A 21,336-nucleotide genomic window follows, 5' to 3' on the forward strand; every position below is an offset into this window, starting at 1 on the left:
GAGCGCACCTGTCGTCGATGGAGTCGGCCTTCTCCTGGATGCGCTCGGCGTTGATGTTGCCGTCGCTCACCAGCCGACGGCCCGTCTCCACCACGCCGTTGATCTTCTCCTCGTTGGCGTCCATGGTGGTCATGAAGTCCTCCTGCTTCTTGATGGCGCCCTCCGCCGCCTCCAGGGTGGTGGGCATCTCCGTGTGCGCCAGAACGTACTCCTGAAGGGGGCGGGGGGGGGGGGCATTTAGGGGGGGAGAAAGAGAAAAGAGAGAAGGACGTTACCCCCCACATGGGCAACCTCAGCACCCTTGAATCACAGAGCCTGAGGGGGGAGGGGGTGGGGCAGAATCTGGAATCGGATAACGGTCGACACTTTGTACTCCTCCACACACGCTGTTCCTCTCCACACACGCTGGGTTTGTTCAGCTGTTCAGTTTAACAACACCCCCACACTTCAGAACACGACTACACTCCGCACAACTGCAGTTCACTCAGTATTATGTACAGTAGATACCTCCATCACAGCACTACACTGTAGTAGGCAAAAGCCACTGCAGAAAAGAATCCAGCTAATGCTATCACTACTATAAAAACAAAAACCATTCAATCCGTTTCTTTAAATGATAAGAATAAGTACTTAATGAGAAACAAACAAAAAAAAAAAACAATTTCAACCAGACTTGTAATTATAGCACACCAGACAATAAGCCACTGATACTGTTCTGATGTCACATAAAGACCCCTACCTTCAGTTGCTGGTCTCAGCGCACCGTACTGTAGAATAATGTCCACCCTCCTTTTGCCAGGGGGGTCATTAATGCCCAGGAATTTAACCGGAACCGCAATCAAGTCTGCTGTGTGGGACGGCAGCCACCCGATGAAACACTCGCCTGTTCCTGCAGTATTCCACAAGCTCACAACTAAAAGAACAACTAAAACACTGATCTTCCAGCCACCCTCCAAAGGCTATCCGAGCCACTTACTTCAAGGTAGGGGCCCGTGCACAGTATGACAGTCAAAAACAATTTTCAATTCCCGTTCTGAATATCCTCTTGCATCATGTCAAGTCAACTCGAAAAGGGGATTTGTTCTACTTCGAGCACCAACCCCCAATGGCACTTTAAAAGCGATGTCACTTCAAACCAAGAAAGGACAATGTTACAGTCCGTGAGGGTTATGTTGATGTCAGGCAACCGGAGACTGGAGGCAAGCACACACACCGCGCGCGCATTATCCTGACGGGACGGTCCCATGACCACAGACCAAACCCGCGAGGCCTCACACGCTACGCCACAGAATAACCCGTGCCTAAAGTGCGCCTTTCATCGAACATCCAAAAAGGCACAGTGCGCCATTTTAATCATCAGCTTGTGCCACGAAGCAGATTATGAGTTCTGTTAGCTCACTGGACACCAGAGGAGCTAAACAACACCATCCCATTATTTAGATTATGGGAAGCAATTAACATTTAACCCCGAAATCCAGCAACACTGTGACTGCAATCGCGCTGTAGCTATTACGGAAAACTAGACAAAGGGGAATGAAAGATATGCCTGATTTTGAGGAAAGGGTGTTTTGAAGCGTGTAAAAATACACGCAAACACACACAATCAAAGTCAAGGTAGGTGTCGTGTGTTCACACTCTGTGGACAGTTAAGTCCTTAGTTGCACATTAATGTAAAATAAGACTAATGGATTAAGGCACGGCAAACTTGTCATTAACATTAGGGAACTTACGGGTCCAGGTCATTGGGTCCGTTTAAGTTATGATAAGCTAGCCTGGTTGTTAAGGTAAGGATACCTTTTTTGCTAAGATAAGGTTACCAGGTTGCTAAGATACGGTTACCTGGTTGCTAAGATGCGGTTTTACCCGGTTGCTACGGTGGGCTCACCTGGTTGTTGAGGAAGGCCTCGGCCTGCTTGGTGTCCCTGAGGAACAGCTGGTAGGCGTGGGACTGGGACAGCAGGCTCTGGCGGTTCTCCCACATCTTGTGCAGCTCGTTCCAGCCGGTGTCCAGGGCCTGGAGCCTCTGGCGCAGGAACATGTACTGGGCGTCGGTCTGGCCCTGCGTCACCATCTCGCCCATGTCCCGCATCTTCTGGTAGTCCTCCTCGTAGTTGTCGATCTCGTTCTTGATGCCCTCGTGCTGCGCCAGCAGCTTCTCGGCCTCGGCCAGCGTGTTGGGCATGTCCTCGGAGGCGATGGCGGTCTGCGTGCGCGACAGCCAGGACTGGAAGTCGTCGAGCTGGCGCAGGAACTGCTGCAGCTTGCTGGCCTCGCCCAGCGACTCCTCGCGGGCGCGCAGGGTGCCCTTCATCTCCTCCCACACGCCGGTGATCTCCGCCAGCCGGCCCACGATGCCCTGCTCCTGGTCCGGGTGCTCGGCGCCCAGCCGCTCCGCCTCCTTGCGCAGGTCGCCCAGCTTGTCCTCGATGGCGGCCAGGTCGCGCTCCATGCCCGTCAGCTTGCGCTGCAGCGCCATCACGCCCGCCAGGTCGTTGCCCAGCTCCTGGGTGGACTCGATCACCTTGGTCTTCTCGCGGATCCAGGACTTGGTCTCGTTGCACTCCAGGTGGTAGTTTTGCACCCCCAGAGCGGAGTTCAGGGAGTCCTTCTTCAGGTCCACCAGGTCACGGAACTGGCTCCACCTGGAACACACAGGTCACATGACTCAAACCTCCTCCACCTTCACTTTATTTCCTGCTGCTTTCTTTCTTCTATCCCTCCCTCCATCTCCACCTCAGCTGAAGTGAGCAAAAATTCAGGGCCAGAAATAACTGGTGTGCATTGCCTAGATGGTGCTGCATTACCTTTAATTGTGCATTATATTTATGTGCCATATTTGTTGTGCCGAAGGTGAGTTGCTCCCCTCACGGTGAATAGCTTTGAAATGCACTCAGAAGCACTATATGCACGCAGCCCACTGTAAAATTATCATTATCAGAATGAGTATAAATGTTTGCCAACCCACCAAATTGTTCAGTAGCCCGCTAAATGGATTTATCTCATTAGAGTTAATTCACCTAAATAGGATTTTAATGCTAAAACACTGCTGTGAATAACAATGAAAAACCAGAGAAAGGCATTTGAAATTAAAGATAATTGGTATATTGTGATAAATTATCTCACAAAACTATCCCAACATTAAAATGATTAACATAAAATGAATGCCAATTAACAACAACAAAAAACACTTTTTACCCTTATGGTACCATCTCCAGGCTGACAGAGATTGCTTTATCATAGTTATTGGCTTTTAGTATCTAACATTATAAACACAGGAGAGAATAAGGCTCACAGCACTCTCTCATATTACAAGAAAGTTCCGGAACATACCGCTACACATAAAACAGTAGAGTTTCACTTCTATTCTGTGAAAGACTAATGGATGTGAAGGAGAATGTTCTAGAAGAGAAGCATTGATTGTTTTCTGTGGTAATGTAGTGCTGTACTGTTTAGACCAGAGGCCATGCCTGGCTCATTGTTTGTTTGTAAAGATTTGTTGCAAATATGTGGGACATGGCTGGCACATTCAACAGATTCTGAAACCCCCCCACCCCCCATACCCTTCCTGTTTTCCAGAGACTACCCACATCTCCCTTCTTTCATGCGAGAGCCAACGGAAAATGACTTGCATTTAATGAGGTGTTTTGACATTCATGATTTTGAAATACTGTTACAAAAATCCATTCTCCACCAACACTTTTAACTTCAATGGGCTTTTGAACAGGAATGAGAAAGGTTCAGCAAATTTCACAAATACATAGAACAAGTTTACTCAAACTTCAGCTGTGGGAAGGTTATACAACTTTGTTGTTTTATATTTAACGTTTATGGCCCATAATCGCCTACCTGCCCCCTAACAAGCAGCCCGGAGCTACGAGGCCTTCAGATGAAGCCTGGGACTGAAGTTGGCTTGTTACCTGGTATTGAGCTTGTCTTGTTGGGCTTTGATCTCCTTCTCGCTGGGGTGTCCACTGTGGATCAACTGCCTGGCGATCTGGTTGACAACAGCGACGCGCGAAGCCTGATTGTTCATCTCCGGCTCCAGGCTTTCGAACCTTGAGAAGGAAAAAGAAGGTACTTCAGTTGCCTAATTGTGAATCCTGAAAACAACAGGCACATAATTCCTGGTTTCTCATATTTCAATGATAATTTGATGATTAGTATGTGAACAGTCAGATAATACTCATATTTTTGTGGATTACAAACAGACCTACAACTTGATTGTGTCACATGGGAACAATACTTATTATAGGCTACAGACAGGAAATGGTAAAATAAAAAACCTGCAAACTCTTAAAATGAAAAAAATGTAACAATTTTGGAACTATTTCCCCGTGCACATTTTTTACGACTATATTCTAGCACTAATGATGCTGATGCATGCAGAAAAACAAATAAAAATGGATGTATGGCAGCATTTTTTCCCAAGTGTGGTATGTTGTAAACACTGTTGGAAGGGAGAAATCACTTCTGACCAAAAAGCGCAAACAGGATTCAAATTCTGGCCAAGGCTGATGAAGCTTTTCTGAGGGAATATTTAACAACCTGGCAGAAATTTGGATTGTCTGGCTTGAAAAACATTCTGGCCGTAATTCTCAAAAAATAAACTACCACACAAAACATCAGAACACCCACGCTGAAATTGCTGCAGCATTTTGTTTCACTGCAGGTAGACTGCTTTGCCTAGACTGCAGTGGTAATCAGAATGTTTGGGACACTGGGTATAAATGCTAAAAATCATAAAACAAATCATTTGTGATTAATTAATAGAAGTGGCTGAAATAAAATGGTGCACACCGAATTCCACTTCGAAGGCTAACGGAAAGCTATGGAAGAACTTTAATAATGCAGGTGAATTCAGCTTTTAGAGAACAGGGCATCCAGGAAAGCAGTATGGACTGGGGGTAAATGACAATATAAATCTTAAAACTATTTTTATTCACTGTGTCCCATTTTTAGTTCCTCCGAAAACAGAGCCGGGGTCAATTGAGAAACCTCTACACATCCATTAGCAGGAGACAGTGGGTAGACAGAAGCTATTAAAAACCCTAAGGAGGACATTGGCTGGTAACTGCACGGCATAACAAAGGGATATTGATTGCGGGGCGGCTGAGCCTGCTAATCACAGAGAGCGCCTGGGATGGGAGAGAGGAGGCGGGGCGGAGTCTGTCGAGTTTTGGCGCACTCCCGTCCCATTTGGGACGGGCTCAGGAGGGACAGCTGTGGCGGGAAATCACCCGACACTGGGGGGTGGCGACCCAATAACCCTCACAGCACTCTGTAATTTGGAGAGGCATCACAGGGGAACGCCACACCCCGTGTCATGCAGGGTTTGCTTTAGTGGGGAGTGATATCCCGGAAGAACACGATGGCCCACACAGGACTCCCACAGAATTGGGAGAGGCGTCACGGGAGAACGATACAATGTTCTGTCAATGTCAGCGGTATAATATAATCCGACTCCCATCACCTAAGGGCATTCATCTAACAGGCCACTGTGGCAGAGTGAAATGCCCAGAGCCAAAGTTAACACTCATTCACAGAACAGTTGGGACCCCACTGGGAGCTGAATTGAAACGGTTTTGAAATGGTGTGAAATTAATTGAATGGTGTGAAGTGTTTAGTTGGACATACAAAGAGAGCACTTACACCAAGTACAGAATGCAAGGCATTGGTAGGCTCTAAGTGTGCCCAATCAAACACATTCCCAAGATCACTGTGATTAAAATATCCAGATTTCGATCAAATAATTAAAAAAAATACTTCACCCTTTAAATAGAAATGAAATATATTGAAATAAGTAAGTAAATTAGCATACATACGAATTTAAAACTACAATGCAGTTAAATATATTTTTTGTGGCCTTCCGCTACCCACCTGTGCTGGATCACCTCCAGGTCCTCCAGCTTCTCGGGGATGTGCATGCTGTTGAGCCACTGCTCCTTCTCGTCGATCCAGACCTCGCAGGCGTCCGCCTCGCTGGACATCTTGTAGAGGGCGAGCGCGTCCTGCAGGGCCTGCTTCCGGAGGCGCGTCAGCTCGGCCAGCTCGGCGTAGCGCTCCTCGATGCCCGCCAGGCGGCCCTTCACCTCGGCCGACTCCGCCTGCTCGGCGGGCAGCGCCCGCGCCTGCTCGTGCAGCGCGTCGATGGCCGGCCGGTAGCTGGCGATCTCCTCGGCCACGTCCTTGTGCTTCTTGACCAGCGCCTGGGTGGAGAACTCGTCGTGGCCCACGTCCGAGCTGGAGACGATGCGCAGCACGTCCAGCGTCCAGGCGTCCACGTCGTCGGCGTCCGCCTGGAACTGGTGCATGTTGCAGGCGTCCCGCAGCCGGGCCTTGCGCACGGCCGACAGCCGCTCCAGCCCCGCCCACTGCTCCTGCACCTCGGCGATGCGCTGGCTGATCTTGTCGGCGCCGAAGTGGCCCGCGGCGACCATCTCCTGGCCCTCGCGCGCGGTGTGCTGCAGCCCGCCGCTGCGGCCGCTCATCTCGTCCTCGAAGGCCTTGTGCTGGCTCAGCAGCCGCAGCACGCCCGTCAGGTCCTTCCCGCAGTCGTCCGACGACAGGATTTGCTCCTTCTCGCGGATCCAGCTCTCCTCCTCCGCCATCTCCCAGAAGAACTTCCAGAGGCGCCGCGACTCCTCCAGCCGCGCCCGCCGCTCCGCCGCCAGCTGGCCCAGCTCCTGGTAGCAGAACTCCATGTGCGATACACGGTCCAGGATCACCTGCGGGTCGCATGGTTTGTAGCCTGGAGGGGCCAGAGAGGGGCAAGAGAGGGGGCGAGAGAGTGGCTTGTTAGGGCAGTAGAGGCTGGTACATTTCACACAGGTGGAGTACAATGGTTAATGGGACAGGGACCTCAGTTAATTCAAGTCACTGACTGGCTGAAGAGTTCATACACCTTATTTCCAAAACCTAAACTGGCTGCCAATTGAAAAGAAGCCACAAGTGCTGAGATCCCTGGGTTAGGACACTGTGCTTGCAGGTTCGATTCACAGATGAGGCACAGTCATTTTGCTACTGAGAAAGGTATTTAACCTGAATCACTTCAGGTTAAGACTGATCCTGGAACTGCGCAGTTCAGGTGTTACCAGAACTGCGCCTCTCCACTTACCCTCGGCCTCTACGGCAAATTTCTGCGCGGTGGCGTTGACAGACTTGACGCGGTCGGCCTGGATGGCGATGTCGGCCTCCACCAGCGCGTGTTTCTGCAGCAGGTCCTCCACCCCCAGCAGGTGCTTCCCATAATCCTGGGACACCAGCAGCATCTGTGCGGGAGAGAGACCGAGTCACACACCTGCACCTGAGCACACACGCCTGAGCACACACACCTGAGCACACACACCTATGCATACGAAATACACCTGAGCACACACACCTGAGCACACATATACCTGAAAACAGGGGCACCATGCTCTTAACTGAACATTCTAATGCTGATGTAACAGCCACTACTGGTAATTGTTACCAATGGAGTTCTAGAACACTGACTTAAAATTTTGAAAACACGTTCCAAAACAAAAAAAGAGTTAACGTGGAGGAGAAATGACTGGCGCCCCCCGGTGGAAGGACGCCGGGTACTCGCCTTCATCTCGTCCATCCAGTCCATGATGTAGAGCATCTCCTGGAAGATCTTCTGCAGGCCCAGGTTCATCTCCAGCCTCTGCCTGCGCGCGCGGAGCAGCTCCAGCAGGTACTCCCACAGCCGGATCACGTTGTCCTTGCGCGCGGCGACGCGCTTGATGTCGTGGTAGTTCTCCGCCTCCAGCTCGCGCGCCACGGCCAGCACGGCCTGCACGCGCTCCTCGTACGCCGCGATGTCCGTCTCGATGGCCTCGTGCTTCTTGGTGGCCGCCTCCACCGCCTGCAGGTCGAAGCCGAAATTGTCCTGCGGGGGGGGGGGGGGGGGGGGAAGTGGAAGGTGGTCAAACCAGAGTCGTTCAATGTAGCATAATCAGTCAAACAACACACAGGCTGCTTACAAGCATTGACAATACTTGCAACTGGGGACAATTTTGAGTAATGCCCCTTTTAGGCAGGAAAATGGACTCTTTATAATACTTATAATGTTCTGCTGTACACAAAAGCATTGACAGTATACATTTTAAGTATTAAGTAGTAAATACTAAAATTATATTAAGTCATTAACATTATATATGCGGGTATATATTACATCACTGTGATTACTGGTCATTTCTTAATGAATTGGAAAGTTGTATTGTTATTATGCCATTGCACTATAAGGCCACCAGGGGATGCAAAGAACCAACTTAGGTTCTTCATATATGTACCAGTGCGTAGGTGTGTTGGCAGGGTACCAGTGTGCAGGTATGTGGATAGTGCACCAGGGCGCAGATGTGTTGACGGTGTACCAGTGCGCAGGAGCGTCGGCAGTGTACCAGTGCGCAGGTGTGATGTTAGCGTACCTGTGAGACGAGCCGCTGGTTCTCGCTCAGCCAGGTCTCTCTCATGGCGGCCTTGCGGTCGAAGCGGCGGGCCAGCTGCTCCAGTTTCTCCTGCCGGATGAGCTCTGTCCTCAGGGCCAGCTCCCGCTCGTGCTCCGCCTTCTCCAGTCTCTCCCAGGCCTGTCACAGTCAAACACACACTTACTGTCAGAAACTCAAGTGTCCCAAGCATAGTCCAGCACACACCTTACTGTTAGAAGCTCAGTCTCTCTCAGGCCTGTCACAGCCCAACACACACTTACTGTCAGAAACTCAGTCTCCCGGGCACAGGTCAGCACACACTTAGTCTCAATAACTCGGCCTCCCAACCACAGCCCAACACACACTTACTCTCAGAAACTCAGTCTCCCAAGCATAGTCCAACACATAATTTTTTGCACAACTCACTAGAGCAACTACAGCTACTACTGCTATTGTTCAAAGCTGTGATTTCCTGAAACCTTATCATACAAAGTTGTGATTGCCTGAAACCTGATATAACAACACTTATACTGTTTTGATTCTCTCACTTAAGCTTTGCCATGCAGTTGCACTAAACTTCAATTATTTTTGTAAGTTAAAAAAAACCACATTTCTGTGGAAAAAATAAATTATGCACAATCTAGCAAATATGATTGAATTATTCAGGGCAAATTATATTCACAATATAATAGGACAGAGGAGAGGGCATTTTGCAGATAAAATATGTGGATGTGATTTGGCTTAGAATGGACCAAAACAGTACCACTCTAATTTCAGCAGGGGGCGACAGAACTTCACGAGCTTCAGACTGCCCTTTGGCAGTGATAATGATGGCTTAGTTCACACTGTTTACTGCCTGTGCAGCAGATGTGACAGCAGCAGTAAACAGGAAGTGCAGCTGTATCTGCCGGGGGTCACGGCTGCAGTGTGCAGGAAGTGCAGCTGTGGGCGCTGAGGTCACGGTCGCAGCGCACAGGAAGTGCCACGGGTATGGAGGAGCCGCACCTTGTTGATGTCTGAGATGAGCTTGCCCTCGCGGGGCATGTACACCTTCTGGTTATTGGCCCTCATTTTGCTCTGGATGGTGAAGAGAAGCACTTCCAGGTTGCCCTTCTCCGTAAACCTGAAAAACAGGACAAAAGAGGAGAACTGAGCACAAAGACTTTATTCTACCCCTCCCTGGCTTTCTGACGGCGGTGTAACGTCCCTTTCCCAAAACACAGAGGCGCATTGTCTCTGCGCCCGGTATCAACGCTCTGAGGTCACCAGTGCCAAGGTTAAGCACGCTTTCGTGTGACACGCAGTATCACTCCATCGCAGAACACTGCGTTTCCCTGGTTACGCGGGAGGAGTGGGGATCGCCTGGATACTTTGTTTAGAATATAAATGTGTAGAATGTAGAATGCTAGTATTTGTTTTCTCTTTATGATAGGAATCTGGTAGCCAGGGGCAACCTTGAATTTGCTTATCCAGTTGGTGTTCCAACAGTAGATGTGGCAACCATGTAAAAATCATGTGAAATGTTGCAGTGCATCGCAATTGCATCTATTCAGTGTGTGCGTGTGTGTGTGTGCACGTGTGTGTGTATGTGCACATGTGAGTGTATGTGTGTGTGTGTTGTGTGTGCGTGCGCACGTGTGAGTGTGTCAGTGTGTGTGTGCATGTGAGTGTGTGCAGGTGTGAGTGTGTCAGTGCGTGTGTGTGTGTATTGTACTTACTTTGGAGGCTTCTCCACGGTTCGGTAGGTGTTGAAGGCCTGCAGCTGCTGCTGCACCCCCACCAGGGAGTTGGCGAACTTGCGGTTGTTGAGGATGATGATGGTCTGCTCGATCCACTCCAGCAGGTCGGAGGCCAGCGACTCGTACTTCTCGATCATCTTCTCCGTCTCGATGGCATTGTCCAGCACCTGAACCCCAGCCAAGGACATGAGTCAATCACAGCACCAAACACACGGTCTGACCACACTCAGCCAAACCCATTACACTGTAATGATAAACCCCACAGCACATATCACCAGAACTGTTGCCTGACTGTATAATGTCTGTATAAAATAAAAAGAGTACATATTGATAATTAATACAAATGATTAATACGATGTGCTATAAAAAGTTCTGAGGATGATCAGATTCTCATTGTGGTATATATTTTTTGTGATAGAACAGGCTAAATTACCACTGGGCACAGGTTGAAAAGTTCCAAAAATGGATTTCACACAACTTTAGCATATTTTCCCTTTTTAATCATAAATGGCAATATGCTTTGTCTATATGCTTTTTGCCTTAGTCACGCCCCTCACCTTGCCAATACGCTTCCCCTCCACCTTCAGAGCCTTCATCTTGGAGAAGTAATGGTAGTAGGTCACCACATAGGTGATGATGGACTTCTCATCTGGGTGGTCTACACTGATATCTGCCACACACACACACACACCAGGATCAGTTAAAACAATCAATCAATTACTCAATTGATTAATCAATCAATCAGTTCATCAATCCAGCTGATATCTGCCATGTACACATTGAGATAAGTTAACCTTGGATGACCTCAATGTACAAAAAGTCACAGCAAAGACATCTAAAGAAAAAAAAAAAACTTTTTTCCCCTAACTGAACTCAAGAATTTTTCTCACTCAACAAAGCTACGGGGAAAGGATAATGCAGGCGTGGTTTCCTGGCGGTTCCTACAGAGAAGGGGAATTTATTTTGAGGGAAATTGTTTTCAGAGACGCATTTTTGGGAGAACTTGTCTGAAAGACCCGCTTGCGTTTGGAAGCAGAACAATGGTCTAGAAGTTTTCTCACGCTCCCTTGTGTGCGGAGCCTGTCGTTCGCGCAGCGTGTTTCTTATAAAAATTTTTTAAAAGATCGATCCCCCCCCCCCCCCCCCCCCCCCCTCCCCCCCTCCCCCTCCCCCTCCCCGTGAACCGTCTGTTGCATTTCGCGGGTAAAGAACCTCGCAGTTTTGGCGGAAGCTCGCTTACAGGGGAGGTATGCGCGGTTTAGCCAGGTGCGGTGCAACAGAGGAAGGCCGCAGAGTTCCTGTAAATACATCTTCGCGAATCGAAAGCTCGCGCTGTGCGGAGCAGTAAACAGACGCTTAGCCGCGTACCTCCGCAGATGTTCCGATGTGTTTTTTTTATTTATATAAACAAACGTCATTCAAACTGCGTTGGCAGGGCACGTGATGGATATGAATGGGATAAATACTGTTTTATGACACCAGAAAAATATACAATCAACGCAGATCCACCAACGTTTTCTCGCGGTTTGACACGTGAACTTGTTTTTATAACTTGTTTATGTACCACTGCGCACTGTCCACCTTCTAGAACACCTTTCTGACCTTGTAATCAGACTGATACGCACAACAGAGGCATTAATGTCCAATATCCGGAGCGGAGCTTCGTCCCACCTATCTGTGTGCCTGCAGGACTGCGGCAGATAACAAGAATAATTTAAATTCAATTCAGCTCCAGGTAGGAACGTTTTTCTCTGATATTTATTTGACCTCTTATTAACCCCTGAATCTGGCTGTGCCATTTAAGGAGGTTGACAGGAAGCTCACAAATCAGGCAGAGAAGTCTCCATCTGCACCGTTACACTTTCATAATCTGAAAATAATGCAGCACACAAACAATGACCCATTTACTGCAAAGGAACTGTGACTTAAGTGTGACTGGAAATGTCTTGGTTCCCAACAGTGGTTAATGCAGTTTTTTTCTGGGTCTATTGCTGGACTCGTGCCACTGGTGTTCAGTAACTCCAAGTCCACAATTGTATTTCAGCGCTGAACAGATAAGGATACGTAGATAGCAAAGTGATCCTAACCCTGAAAAATGTGCTCTGTCACCATGTCCTTATTTAGGAACAATACAAGGACAACAAAAAAAAAAAGGGTGAGGAAAGCCAATTATTTGTTTTGAACGTGTCACGCGCGATCCATTGTAAAAGATTTTAAAAGGTGGGCGACACTTCTGAGAGCGTTTTTTGAGGCCGGTGGCGATGGTGACGGACGTACCCTCGGGGTCCAGTAGCTTAGTGAGCCCCAGGTGCTGCTCGGCCAGGTTGAAGGCGTTCTGCAGGTTGTGGTGGGCGTTGGACTTCTTCAGCTTGTCAAAGTCGATCAGGTCCGGTCTGTGTGGACACAGTGAGACGGAAGTCACGCACTGATGCTGAGGTGCTTACAGATGTCAGACCTAATGCTGGAAATGTAGCTCTACTGTACGTCCTGAAACCATGAGGCGTGCTGCACCTGTGGCTTTGACGTTTGGCTTTCCACACCTGTGTTTGTCAAACCTGTAATAGGCTATACCTGTGAATATCATACCTGTGATGGCCCATACCTGTGAATATGATACCTGTGATGGCCCATACCTGTGAATATCATACCTGTGATGGCCCATACCCGTGAATATGATACCTGTGATGGCCCATACCTGTGAATATCATACCTGTGATGGCCCATACCTGTGAATATGATACCTGTGATGGCCCATACCTGTGAATATCATACCTGTGTACATCATATCTGTGATAGCCCATACCTGCAATAGTCTATATCTGCGTTTGTCTGATCTGTGATAGTCATCACTGTGATAGTCATTTCAGTGCTGTGGCAATACCTGTATTTGTCACACCTGTGAACGCTCCAAGTGGTTGTATTGGTTGGTGAGGTGTGCCATACAATACCTGTGTTTGTGTATGATGGCATTGAAGGCCATGCCATCCCTCCAGCTGGTGGTGAAGTTGTGAATGTTGACGTTGGGATACCTGCACAAAGCAAAGACAGACAATTTTCATACGCTACTTCAAAATAAAATACATTTTAGTGTCTTTAGGGGACCGTTTATTACCCATACATGCAATTAATTATTATTTCATGGTTCAGCCAGCATCCTCAGAACCTATGACCACAACCTCATCCACAAGCTTCTCAACAAAACAATAAAGAAACAAGAGGGGCAGTCAGTAGTCTTGGCTCCAGGCGATTTGACTCTTCGCCGAAAGACCCAGTGTCAGTAGAGCACAATGCATCCTTCATAAAGATATTCCCAGTTTAACCCTGCTGACCCGATCCGGGTTTTAACAACTTATACTCACAGAGGAGAGCTTGCACTAAATGACTTTCTTAAATTGTTTAAATGTAAGAGAATTCCATGCTAGACAGCGCAGGGGCAATCAGTTTTATTAAATTATGTGAATTCAAAAATGTGAATTGCTGTGACCTTTCACCCTTTCAGTGACTGGTGCCATTTAGTTTTGCACTGGTCAACTCCAGGCCTGGGAAATCCCTGTGCTTGGTGTGGGAGATTAGGGACTTAAATGCCTTTTATTTAAGCTACCGCACAAAATACATGCTGACCAGAGATGGTAGTTTTTGTTATCTTTCATCTGTTAAAATCTGAACTTTGGTGTGCTGAACCCATTGCACTTCAGTGCATAGTGTTGTACAGTAACTGTAATGGAGGCCACTGTACTTTGGAATAAAGACTGACAATACCGCTGTGCGGCTATGGAGGATGCTGTGCTGGACTATAGTGATGGAGGCTGTGCTGTATCGTGAAAGAGGATAATGTGCTGGCCTATAGTGATGTAGGCTGTGCTGTGCTCTCATGGAAGATGATGTGTTGTGCAGCCATTGGGGCTCTGTGCAGTACAGTGAAAGAGGATGCTGTGTTGTACTGTGTTGGGAAGCTCTGCCATACAATGATGGGGGATGCTGTGCAGTACTGTGATGGGGATGCTGCACTGTACTCTGAAAGAGGACGTTGTGATGTACCCAAGATGGGGGATGCTGTGCTGTATTGTGAAGGAGGACACTGTGCTGTACTGTGATGGGGGATGCTGTGCTGTATTGTGATGGAGGAAACTATGCCGTGCGGCGCTGTGCTGCACCGTACTGCACTGTGATAGATGACGCAGTGCAGGACTGTTCCAGAAGGTTCTATTGAGCCCCGCCCGGTTGCTCACCCTGCAGTCTTCATCTGGCACCAGAGCAGCAGCGCATCCTTGGCAGACTTCTTCTCCTTGTTGTCCTCTGTCTCCACGCTGATGTCCTGGATCTGTGGCACAGAGAAACCCGAACTGCTCACACACAGGGACCAATCAGCACACAGAAACCCAAGCTGCTCACACACAGGGACCAATCAGCACACAGAAACCCAAGCTGCTCACACACAGGGACCAATCAGCACACAGAAACCCAAACTGCTCACACACAGGGACCAATCAGTACAAAGAAACCCAAACTGCTCACACACAGGGACGAATCAGCACAAAGAAACCAAAACCACTAACACAAAGGGACCAACCAGCACAGAGAAACCCAAACTGCTCACACAAAGGGACCAATCAGCATACAGAAACCAAAGCCACTAACACAAAGGGACCAATCAGCACAGAGAAACCCAAACCGCTCACACAAGGGACCAATCCTCTCTCTTCATTGCTTCCATTGCTTAATACTATACATAAAGAATCCTGAATCCCGTTGAACAAAGAACTAGGCATCATCACTCATTCCCATTTTTATAAAGCGAAAAATTCTGTCCAAATTCCTCCATGTCGTCTTAATCTTCAGGAATACTTATAATATATAAAACATTTGTGTTTGCCAGAAATATCATGCTTATCATGAAGTCACTGCAGAGTCCTTCCCTGATAACAGACCAAATAGTTTCTAAAAGTCACTCTCCTCACACTCACTCAGACATAATAGTCCCTAACAATTCTTGCCCTCTAACAGGAATAAGTCTGTTAAAGTTCCACCCCTCCAGCAGGCATAATCGTCAGTGTTAAAGTCCCTCCCATCTAACAGGCATAATAGTCCCCAATGGCCCCCCACAGACAGAAGGCCCGGCTGGGAAACGTTGCTCACCTGGAACCTGAGGATGATGGTCCAGATGAGGCCCAGAGTGAGGCGGTGGTTGCCGTCGACGATGTCGTGGGAGCCCATGTTCTCCAGGTGCACCCTCTGCTCCTTCAGGAACTGCAGGGCCTTGTCCACATTCTCCAGGCAGTGGATCCTCATGCGTCCTTTAGTGGGCTTGGGCTGGGGGGGGGGGGGGGGCACAAACGGGACATGCTGTGTTAACGTGACGTTCGCTGGCCCTCAGAATGAGCCTACTGTACATCACTGTCCCACAGCCCTGATCCTGGAGTGCCGTTTCCATGGTTACTCAGAACATAACCGATCAATTAAAGCAGTTCCCCCCCTCAACCTGGTTGCCTGATTCTCAGATGGTGGCTGATCTTAAAGGTGAGAACTGAAAATATTAGACCTCCAGCACTCAGGGATACATACCTAAGTATCTGATTTCGCAGTTTAAACTTCCAAAAACTTAACATCCAAATCTGAACTGACAGGTCACATCACTGCATTATTCTCTTGTGTTCGGATGAGTGATGACTTCACCCAATAGTTAAATTGACCAGGCCCCATTGCCTAGACAGAAATGACCTGAGAAGCTGGAATAAAATTAACTCAATCTAATTGTTTCTAAACGTGATTATGCTTTCACAAAACAAATGTATCTTCATCCAGCCAATAAAGCCATTAAACCAAATAAATAGCCAGCCCTAAGAACCTCTCACGCCACACATTTGCTATGCTGGAATAGGCATATAACCATAAAACTGTGGAATTACAATGGAGCAATCTGAATACTACGCATTAGAACAATGTAAACATAATGTGCAATTTAAGGGAGTTGTCACTGTGACGATAAAGACTCCTGTCTTGGGCACACCAAGTACTGTTGACCCACTTTGGTTGTAGACAGTTGTGCTAAAGCATTTCAATGATTAGCAGTGGGAAATGCAAAATGCACTGTCTGAAGTGCAGTAGCTTAGTATTCAAATGGTTTGTGTTCTAGCACATGTGTGTTAGGTCATTAAGGTCTGGGACAGGTGTGTAAGGCCGTACGCATCGGGAACAGGTGTGTTAGGCCGTAAGTGTCTAGCACAGGTGTGTGTAAGGCCGTAAGCATCTAGCACAGGTGTGTGTAAGGCCGTAAGCATCTAGCACAGGTGTGTGTAAGCCCATGAGTGTCTGGCACAGGTAAGTTAGGACATTATTGTTGGGGAAGAAGTGAACTCAGAGGACGAATGACTAACAGGGTAATAAAGTTGTGGATTATTGACGGGGGCCGAATGAGACTTTGGACTGGGGCGTGGCCTGCGATGGCCGAGGGGGGAGCGGGCGTCGCCCTGATTCGTCAGCTTGCGGGGGCGGACCTCTGGCTTCGCGCGGGCGCCGGCCAACTCAGAAACGGCTGGATTGGGACGGTCTGCCGTGAGGCCTGACCCAACGATGGCCGCCACGTGACCGGGCCCGGCGTGCATCGGGACCGCTGCCCCCGCGAGCGGGGCCTGGCCAGAACCGTCCAATCCCTCTCGGCGGAATTCTTGCTGACGCCGACGCCGCAGGAGCTGCGGCGGCTCGTTAGCATGCACAGCGCAGGTCAGCACAAAGCCAGGACCGCCCACGGCGATGACATCAGCAGTTCCAGAGCCGCGGCGCCCCACATGCAGCGCTGCGCACGCGGCCACCGGCCAGAGGAGGAGACAGAGGGACACGCTCCCAACACTGCTGTCTGCTGCTGTCTGTGAGAGCCTGCCTCTCTCTCACAGGGGGAGGCATCCTGGTCTCTCTGTGACAGCCTGACGCTCTCTCACAGGGAGAGGCATCCTGGTCTCTCTGTGACAGCCTGACGCTCTCTCACAGGGAGAGGCATCCTGGTCTCTCTGTGAAGGCCAGCCACTCTCTCACAGGGAGAGGCATCCTGGTCTCTCTGTGACAGCCTGACGCTCTCTCACAGGGAGAGGCATCCTGGTCTCTCTGTGACAGCCTGACGCTCTCTCACAGGGGGAGGCATTCTGGTCTCTCTGTGAAGGCCAGCCACTCTCTCACAGGGAGAGGCATCCTGGTCTCTCTGTGACAGCCTGACGCTCTCTCACAGGGAGAGGCATCCTGGTCTCTCTGTGACAGCCTGACGCTCTCTCACAGGGAGAGGCATCCTGGTCTCTCTGTGAAAGCCAGCCACTCTCTCACAGGGGGAGGCATCCTGATACAAACGCATTATGGACCTTCATGAAGCTGTGCTGTCGGCTGATTATAAAAGAGCTGATAGATTAAGACAAAGGTTGAGTCCGCAGCAACGGCAGCAGTACAGCGCACTGTGCTTTTATTTACAAAGCCGTCTACTGTACATGTCAATCAGAGAGCTGTTAGCTCATACTGCCGTTTGCAGGAGACTCAAGACAAAAAAAAAACATTCTAAAAGCCGGTAAATTACTTATTCCTTTGAGAAGTTGGACGGCTTCATTCTTTTACAGCACAGAGGAGGAGAAGCGAGTTCTGCACAGCCAAAGTTCAAGTTTTCACATGAATCTGTAAATGATAGTATTGCTCCTCAATCATGCGATGAGGTCACATACACACAGGGACCACAGTCCACACACACACACACACACAGAGCACAGACTCACACAGGGACCACAGTCCACTCAGACACACACACACACACACACACACACACACACACTCACATGTTCACCAATCTATTTCTTCACTAGCACTCCAGGGCAGCAGGTCTGGGAGAATCAGCCAAACTCCACGTCCACACAGCAGCCCGGCCCTATTAGAAGGTGCTGTTCCGTTGTTCTGGCAGCCTGAAGGCTCCTCCTGAGAGACGTTCGCATAGCGTTCGTGACCCAGCCGCTATTAGGCCTCTCCGCGGCGCTGAGGGATTACCGCCCCTCTGGCTGTGATTGACAGCGAGCGCGGTCAGGGCAGGGCTGACGGCCATGTGCTAACAGCCCCCTCACCCCCCCCACCTCCCGCACACCCCCACACCCCCGCACCCCCGTTCCCTCTGCGGAGGATCCGTTTCCCCTCACCTCACCTAACCCCGTTGACTGTTTTATTTGACTTCTGAGACTTTAATTCGGTTTATACTGCTGCACTCCAATACATTAGGTTCCATGATGAATTCAGGGTAGGCAAATTTTTACAGGACTTTCTTTATCCCTTGAGGCACTGAATAAGGTTTGTACATGTAATTCTGCTTCCTTCTTAAAGCCCCTTATTAATGCAACACCTACTGTACAGTACCTCAGAAACAGAGCGTCTCCTTCATACAGTAACATATGCAGACAGTAATTAGTGAGGCCTTGGATAGCCTTAGGCTTTACAGAACGCCGTGTGTGTGTGCATGTGTGTGAGTGTGTATGCGTGTGTGTATGTACGTGCGTGTGTGTGCATGCGCATGTGTGTGAGTGTGTATGCGTGTGTGTATGTATGTATGTGTGTGTGTGTGTGAGTGTGTATGTGTGTGTGTGTGTGTGTGTGTGTATGCATGTGTGTATGTATACGTGTGTGTGTGCATGGGTTCATGAGACACAACACGATCAATGAAACAGAGGATGCCCTTGGAGCCCAGGCAGCGGAAAGCGCTGAACCAGGAGGCCAGTTACACACCAACCAGACGCCTCGTGCTCTCTGACATCACAGGCTCAAACAACCGCACTCCAAAACCTCTGCCACATTTACCACACTCCATTTGCCATCTGAATGAGTGGGGAGTTGCTCTTTGTGAATGAGCTGCTCCCAGAAACACCCACTCAATCAAACTCACAGAGACACCCTGGTAGACAACAGCAGGGTGTGCCATATTACCTGTCTTCTCTCTCTCTTTTATTTGCACACTCAGTGATTAGATATCTAATCAGAGGCTATACAAAGCTAGGATGGGCCATGCCCTGTGCCCTACTAGTTGGATTAGAGAGGACGTGAGCCAAAACACACGCCCTCTCGATGCGGTGCTGCACCCCTCAGCCCAGGGTCACCTCGGGGTCGCCTGGGCGGAGTCTGCAGGGCATTCCTGCCTCTTTGCGCTACAGCCTAATTCCCCTGGCCAATCAGATGACCGCCCCGCCCCGCCCCGCCCCGCACTCACCAGCCTCTCCCCGCTCAGCACCTCCAGCAGCTTGATGAGCATGCGTCCGTCGCGCAGGTCCATGTACAGGTCAGTGATGCGGCAGGACACGCGCGACAGGTGGGAGTTGACCCATTTGGTGAAGGTCTTCTTCTGCACCGCCTCGCGCTCGTCTGCGGAGAGGGAGGAAGAGGAGGAACGAGATCAACGCCACGTCTCCGCGCAGAGAAAGATCCGCTCCCACTTAAAAAAAGCTTTCAGCACTCTCAGATAAAACTCCAAACACAGCGAGCCCAACGCAGTGTCTAAAACTGCGTGCCCTACAAATGCCAGGACACCAGAGGGCCCTGGCTGAACTGGTTAATACGAAGGCCTGTGCCAAGCAGACCTGGCTTTTTAAGGAAGTTTCATCATTGTATCCCCAGGGCACGGCAGAGTGACAGTTTGACCCTGCATGACAGTAACAGGAAGTAGTGGAGAAAAAAAAAAAGAAGAAAAGAAAAACAGCAATGAAACCGTTGCCCAACCGCTACTACGAAACCACTGCTGCCTCAGAGCCCCATTTGAGTCACAGTAATTATCAGTCATAGACCGAGCGGATTCACTTCTAGCTTTGACTCAGTATAACTTGCTCAGCAGTGAGTGGAATGACAGGCTGTGCTGGAACTGACCAGAAAAGGGTATTTGTCGGTGTTTGAATCTGAAGAGGCGCTGGACTCCCCCCGGTCCGTTTCCCCAACTGCTAACGCGTGCGGTACACAGCGCTGGTCTCAGGCATGCCGTTCCACACGCCTCACAGACTCCACCCCGCCCTGTTCCCGCCTCCAGGAGAGTCACATGACACCCCGGGCGGCACAAACGCTGCGACGTAGAGGGCACTGCGAACTCCTCCCGTCCGTGCGGCCCGGGGGCCCGCTGGACAATGGGGCCAGTGTTCTCCACCTCCCCTCCTGCAGCCGGGCTCCTGCAGGGTCCTCCGCATCTGGACGCACATCGCTAGGCAAACACGCCGGTGCTCCCCCCCCCCACCAGTCGGGCGTTTCGCACGGCCCTCAGAGAGAGAGGCCCATCTCCTTACGCTCAGCGACCAGAGCTGATATATCATCTTTACCTAATCAAGCCGGACCATGTGACTGTATAGGTGAAACTGAGACTCTGTCTGAATACCAGCCATCGGCAACTTAGGACAGACCTGGTTCCCATTACAAGAAAGAAATCATGGTCATTAACCCTTTATAAGGTATAAGATCACCAACATAAAATCTTCTAAAGCGAACATTCCAACGATGATGTCACAATCACTACTGGTAACTGAAAGCAATGGAGTTCTAGAACACTGACTTAGAATCTTGAAAAAGCATTCCTACTATTCAAAGGCTTAAATCCCTGTCAGTGCAAAGCTAGGAGCTAATTTTGTTAAATTGGATGGCAGCACAGCTTACTGGATACGGGAACCTGGCACTGTAACTCCAAGATTGTGGGTTCAGATCCCAGCTGTGGTGCTGCAGCCGCTGTGCCCTTGAGCAAGGCAATTAACCCACATTGCTCCAGTAAAAATACCCTGCTGTATAAATGGATTTTATGTGAAGAATGTAATCAGTGTAAGCAGCTCTGGGTAAAAGAGTCTGATAAATGCCTAAATATAAATATGATGTAAATACTGATTTAATGCAGAAACTTTTCTTACCGGATTTTATCTTAGGACAGTTATGCCATATAAAAAAACACCTAAATGCACTGAAAACAGCCCCTATCAGTTGGCACTCAAGAGTTGAGCAATATATTTTTCTAATTGAAGGTTAACACACAAGTAACCAATGTAAGGTCTTAGAGGAACATCCCAGCGCACACACTGAAGTGTGGCTGTGGGTGTTTCCCTCGTTCTCCATTGATGTGGGCAGCAGGCATCTATTTTCGACCGGCCAGGATTCAAAAGCGCCGCAGTTTTCACGGTAAATATATCTTTACATCGAAG

General features: G+C 49.2%; 1 protein-coding gene across 3 annotated transcripts in view; it reads right to left on the reverse strand.

Moving 5' to 3' along the window:
• The window catches only part of LOC118218246 (spectrin beta chain, non-erythrocytic 1-like), a 107,795-nt gene that overhangs the window by 22,598 nt on the left and 63,861 nt on the right, over positions 1-21,336 (reverse strand). For all 3 annotated transcript variants that reach the window (XM_035400783.1, XM_035400781.1, XM_035400782.1), the window contains 15 exons: positions 19,383-19,534; positions 15,302-15,475; positions 14,395-14,486; positions 13,114-13,194; positions 12,443-12,558; positions 10,723-10,835; positions 10,145-10,332; positions 9,432-9,549; positions 8,427-8,585; positions 7,586-7,888; positions 7,115-7,268; positions 5,878-6,748; positions 3,918-4,055; positions 1,886-2,642; positions 9-211 (listed from right to left, as the gene is read on the reverse strand). In XM_035400783.1, the coding sequence (XP_035256674.1) occupies positions 9-211; positions 1,886-2,642; positions 3,918-4,055; positions 5,878-6,748; positions 7,115-7,268; positions 7,586-7,888; positions 8,427-8,585; positions 9,432-9,549; positions 10,145-10,332; positions 10,723-10,835; positions 12,443-12,558; positions 13,114-13,194; positions 14,395-14,486; positions 15,302-15,475; positions 19,383-19,534 (3,619 nt within the window). The remainder of the gene's footprint in view (positions 1-8; positions 212-1,885; positions 2,643-3,917; positions 4,056-5,877; positions 6,749-7,114; positions 7,269-7,585; positions 7,889-8,426; positions 8,586-9,431; positions 9,550-10,144; positions 10,333-10,722; positions 10,836-12,442; positions 12,559-13,113; positions 13,195-14,394; positions 14,487-15,301; positions 15,476-19,382; positions 19,535-21,336) is intronic.

The sequence above is a fragment of the Anguilla anguilla genome, chromosome 18 (assembly GCF_013347855.1).
Source record: "Anguilla anguilla isolate fAngAng1 chromosome 18, fAngAng1.pri, whole genome shotgun sequence".
NCBI lineage: Eukaryota > Metazoa > Chordata > Actinopteri > Anguilliformes > Anguillidae > Anguilla > Anguilla anguilla.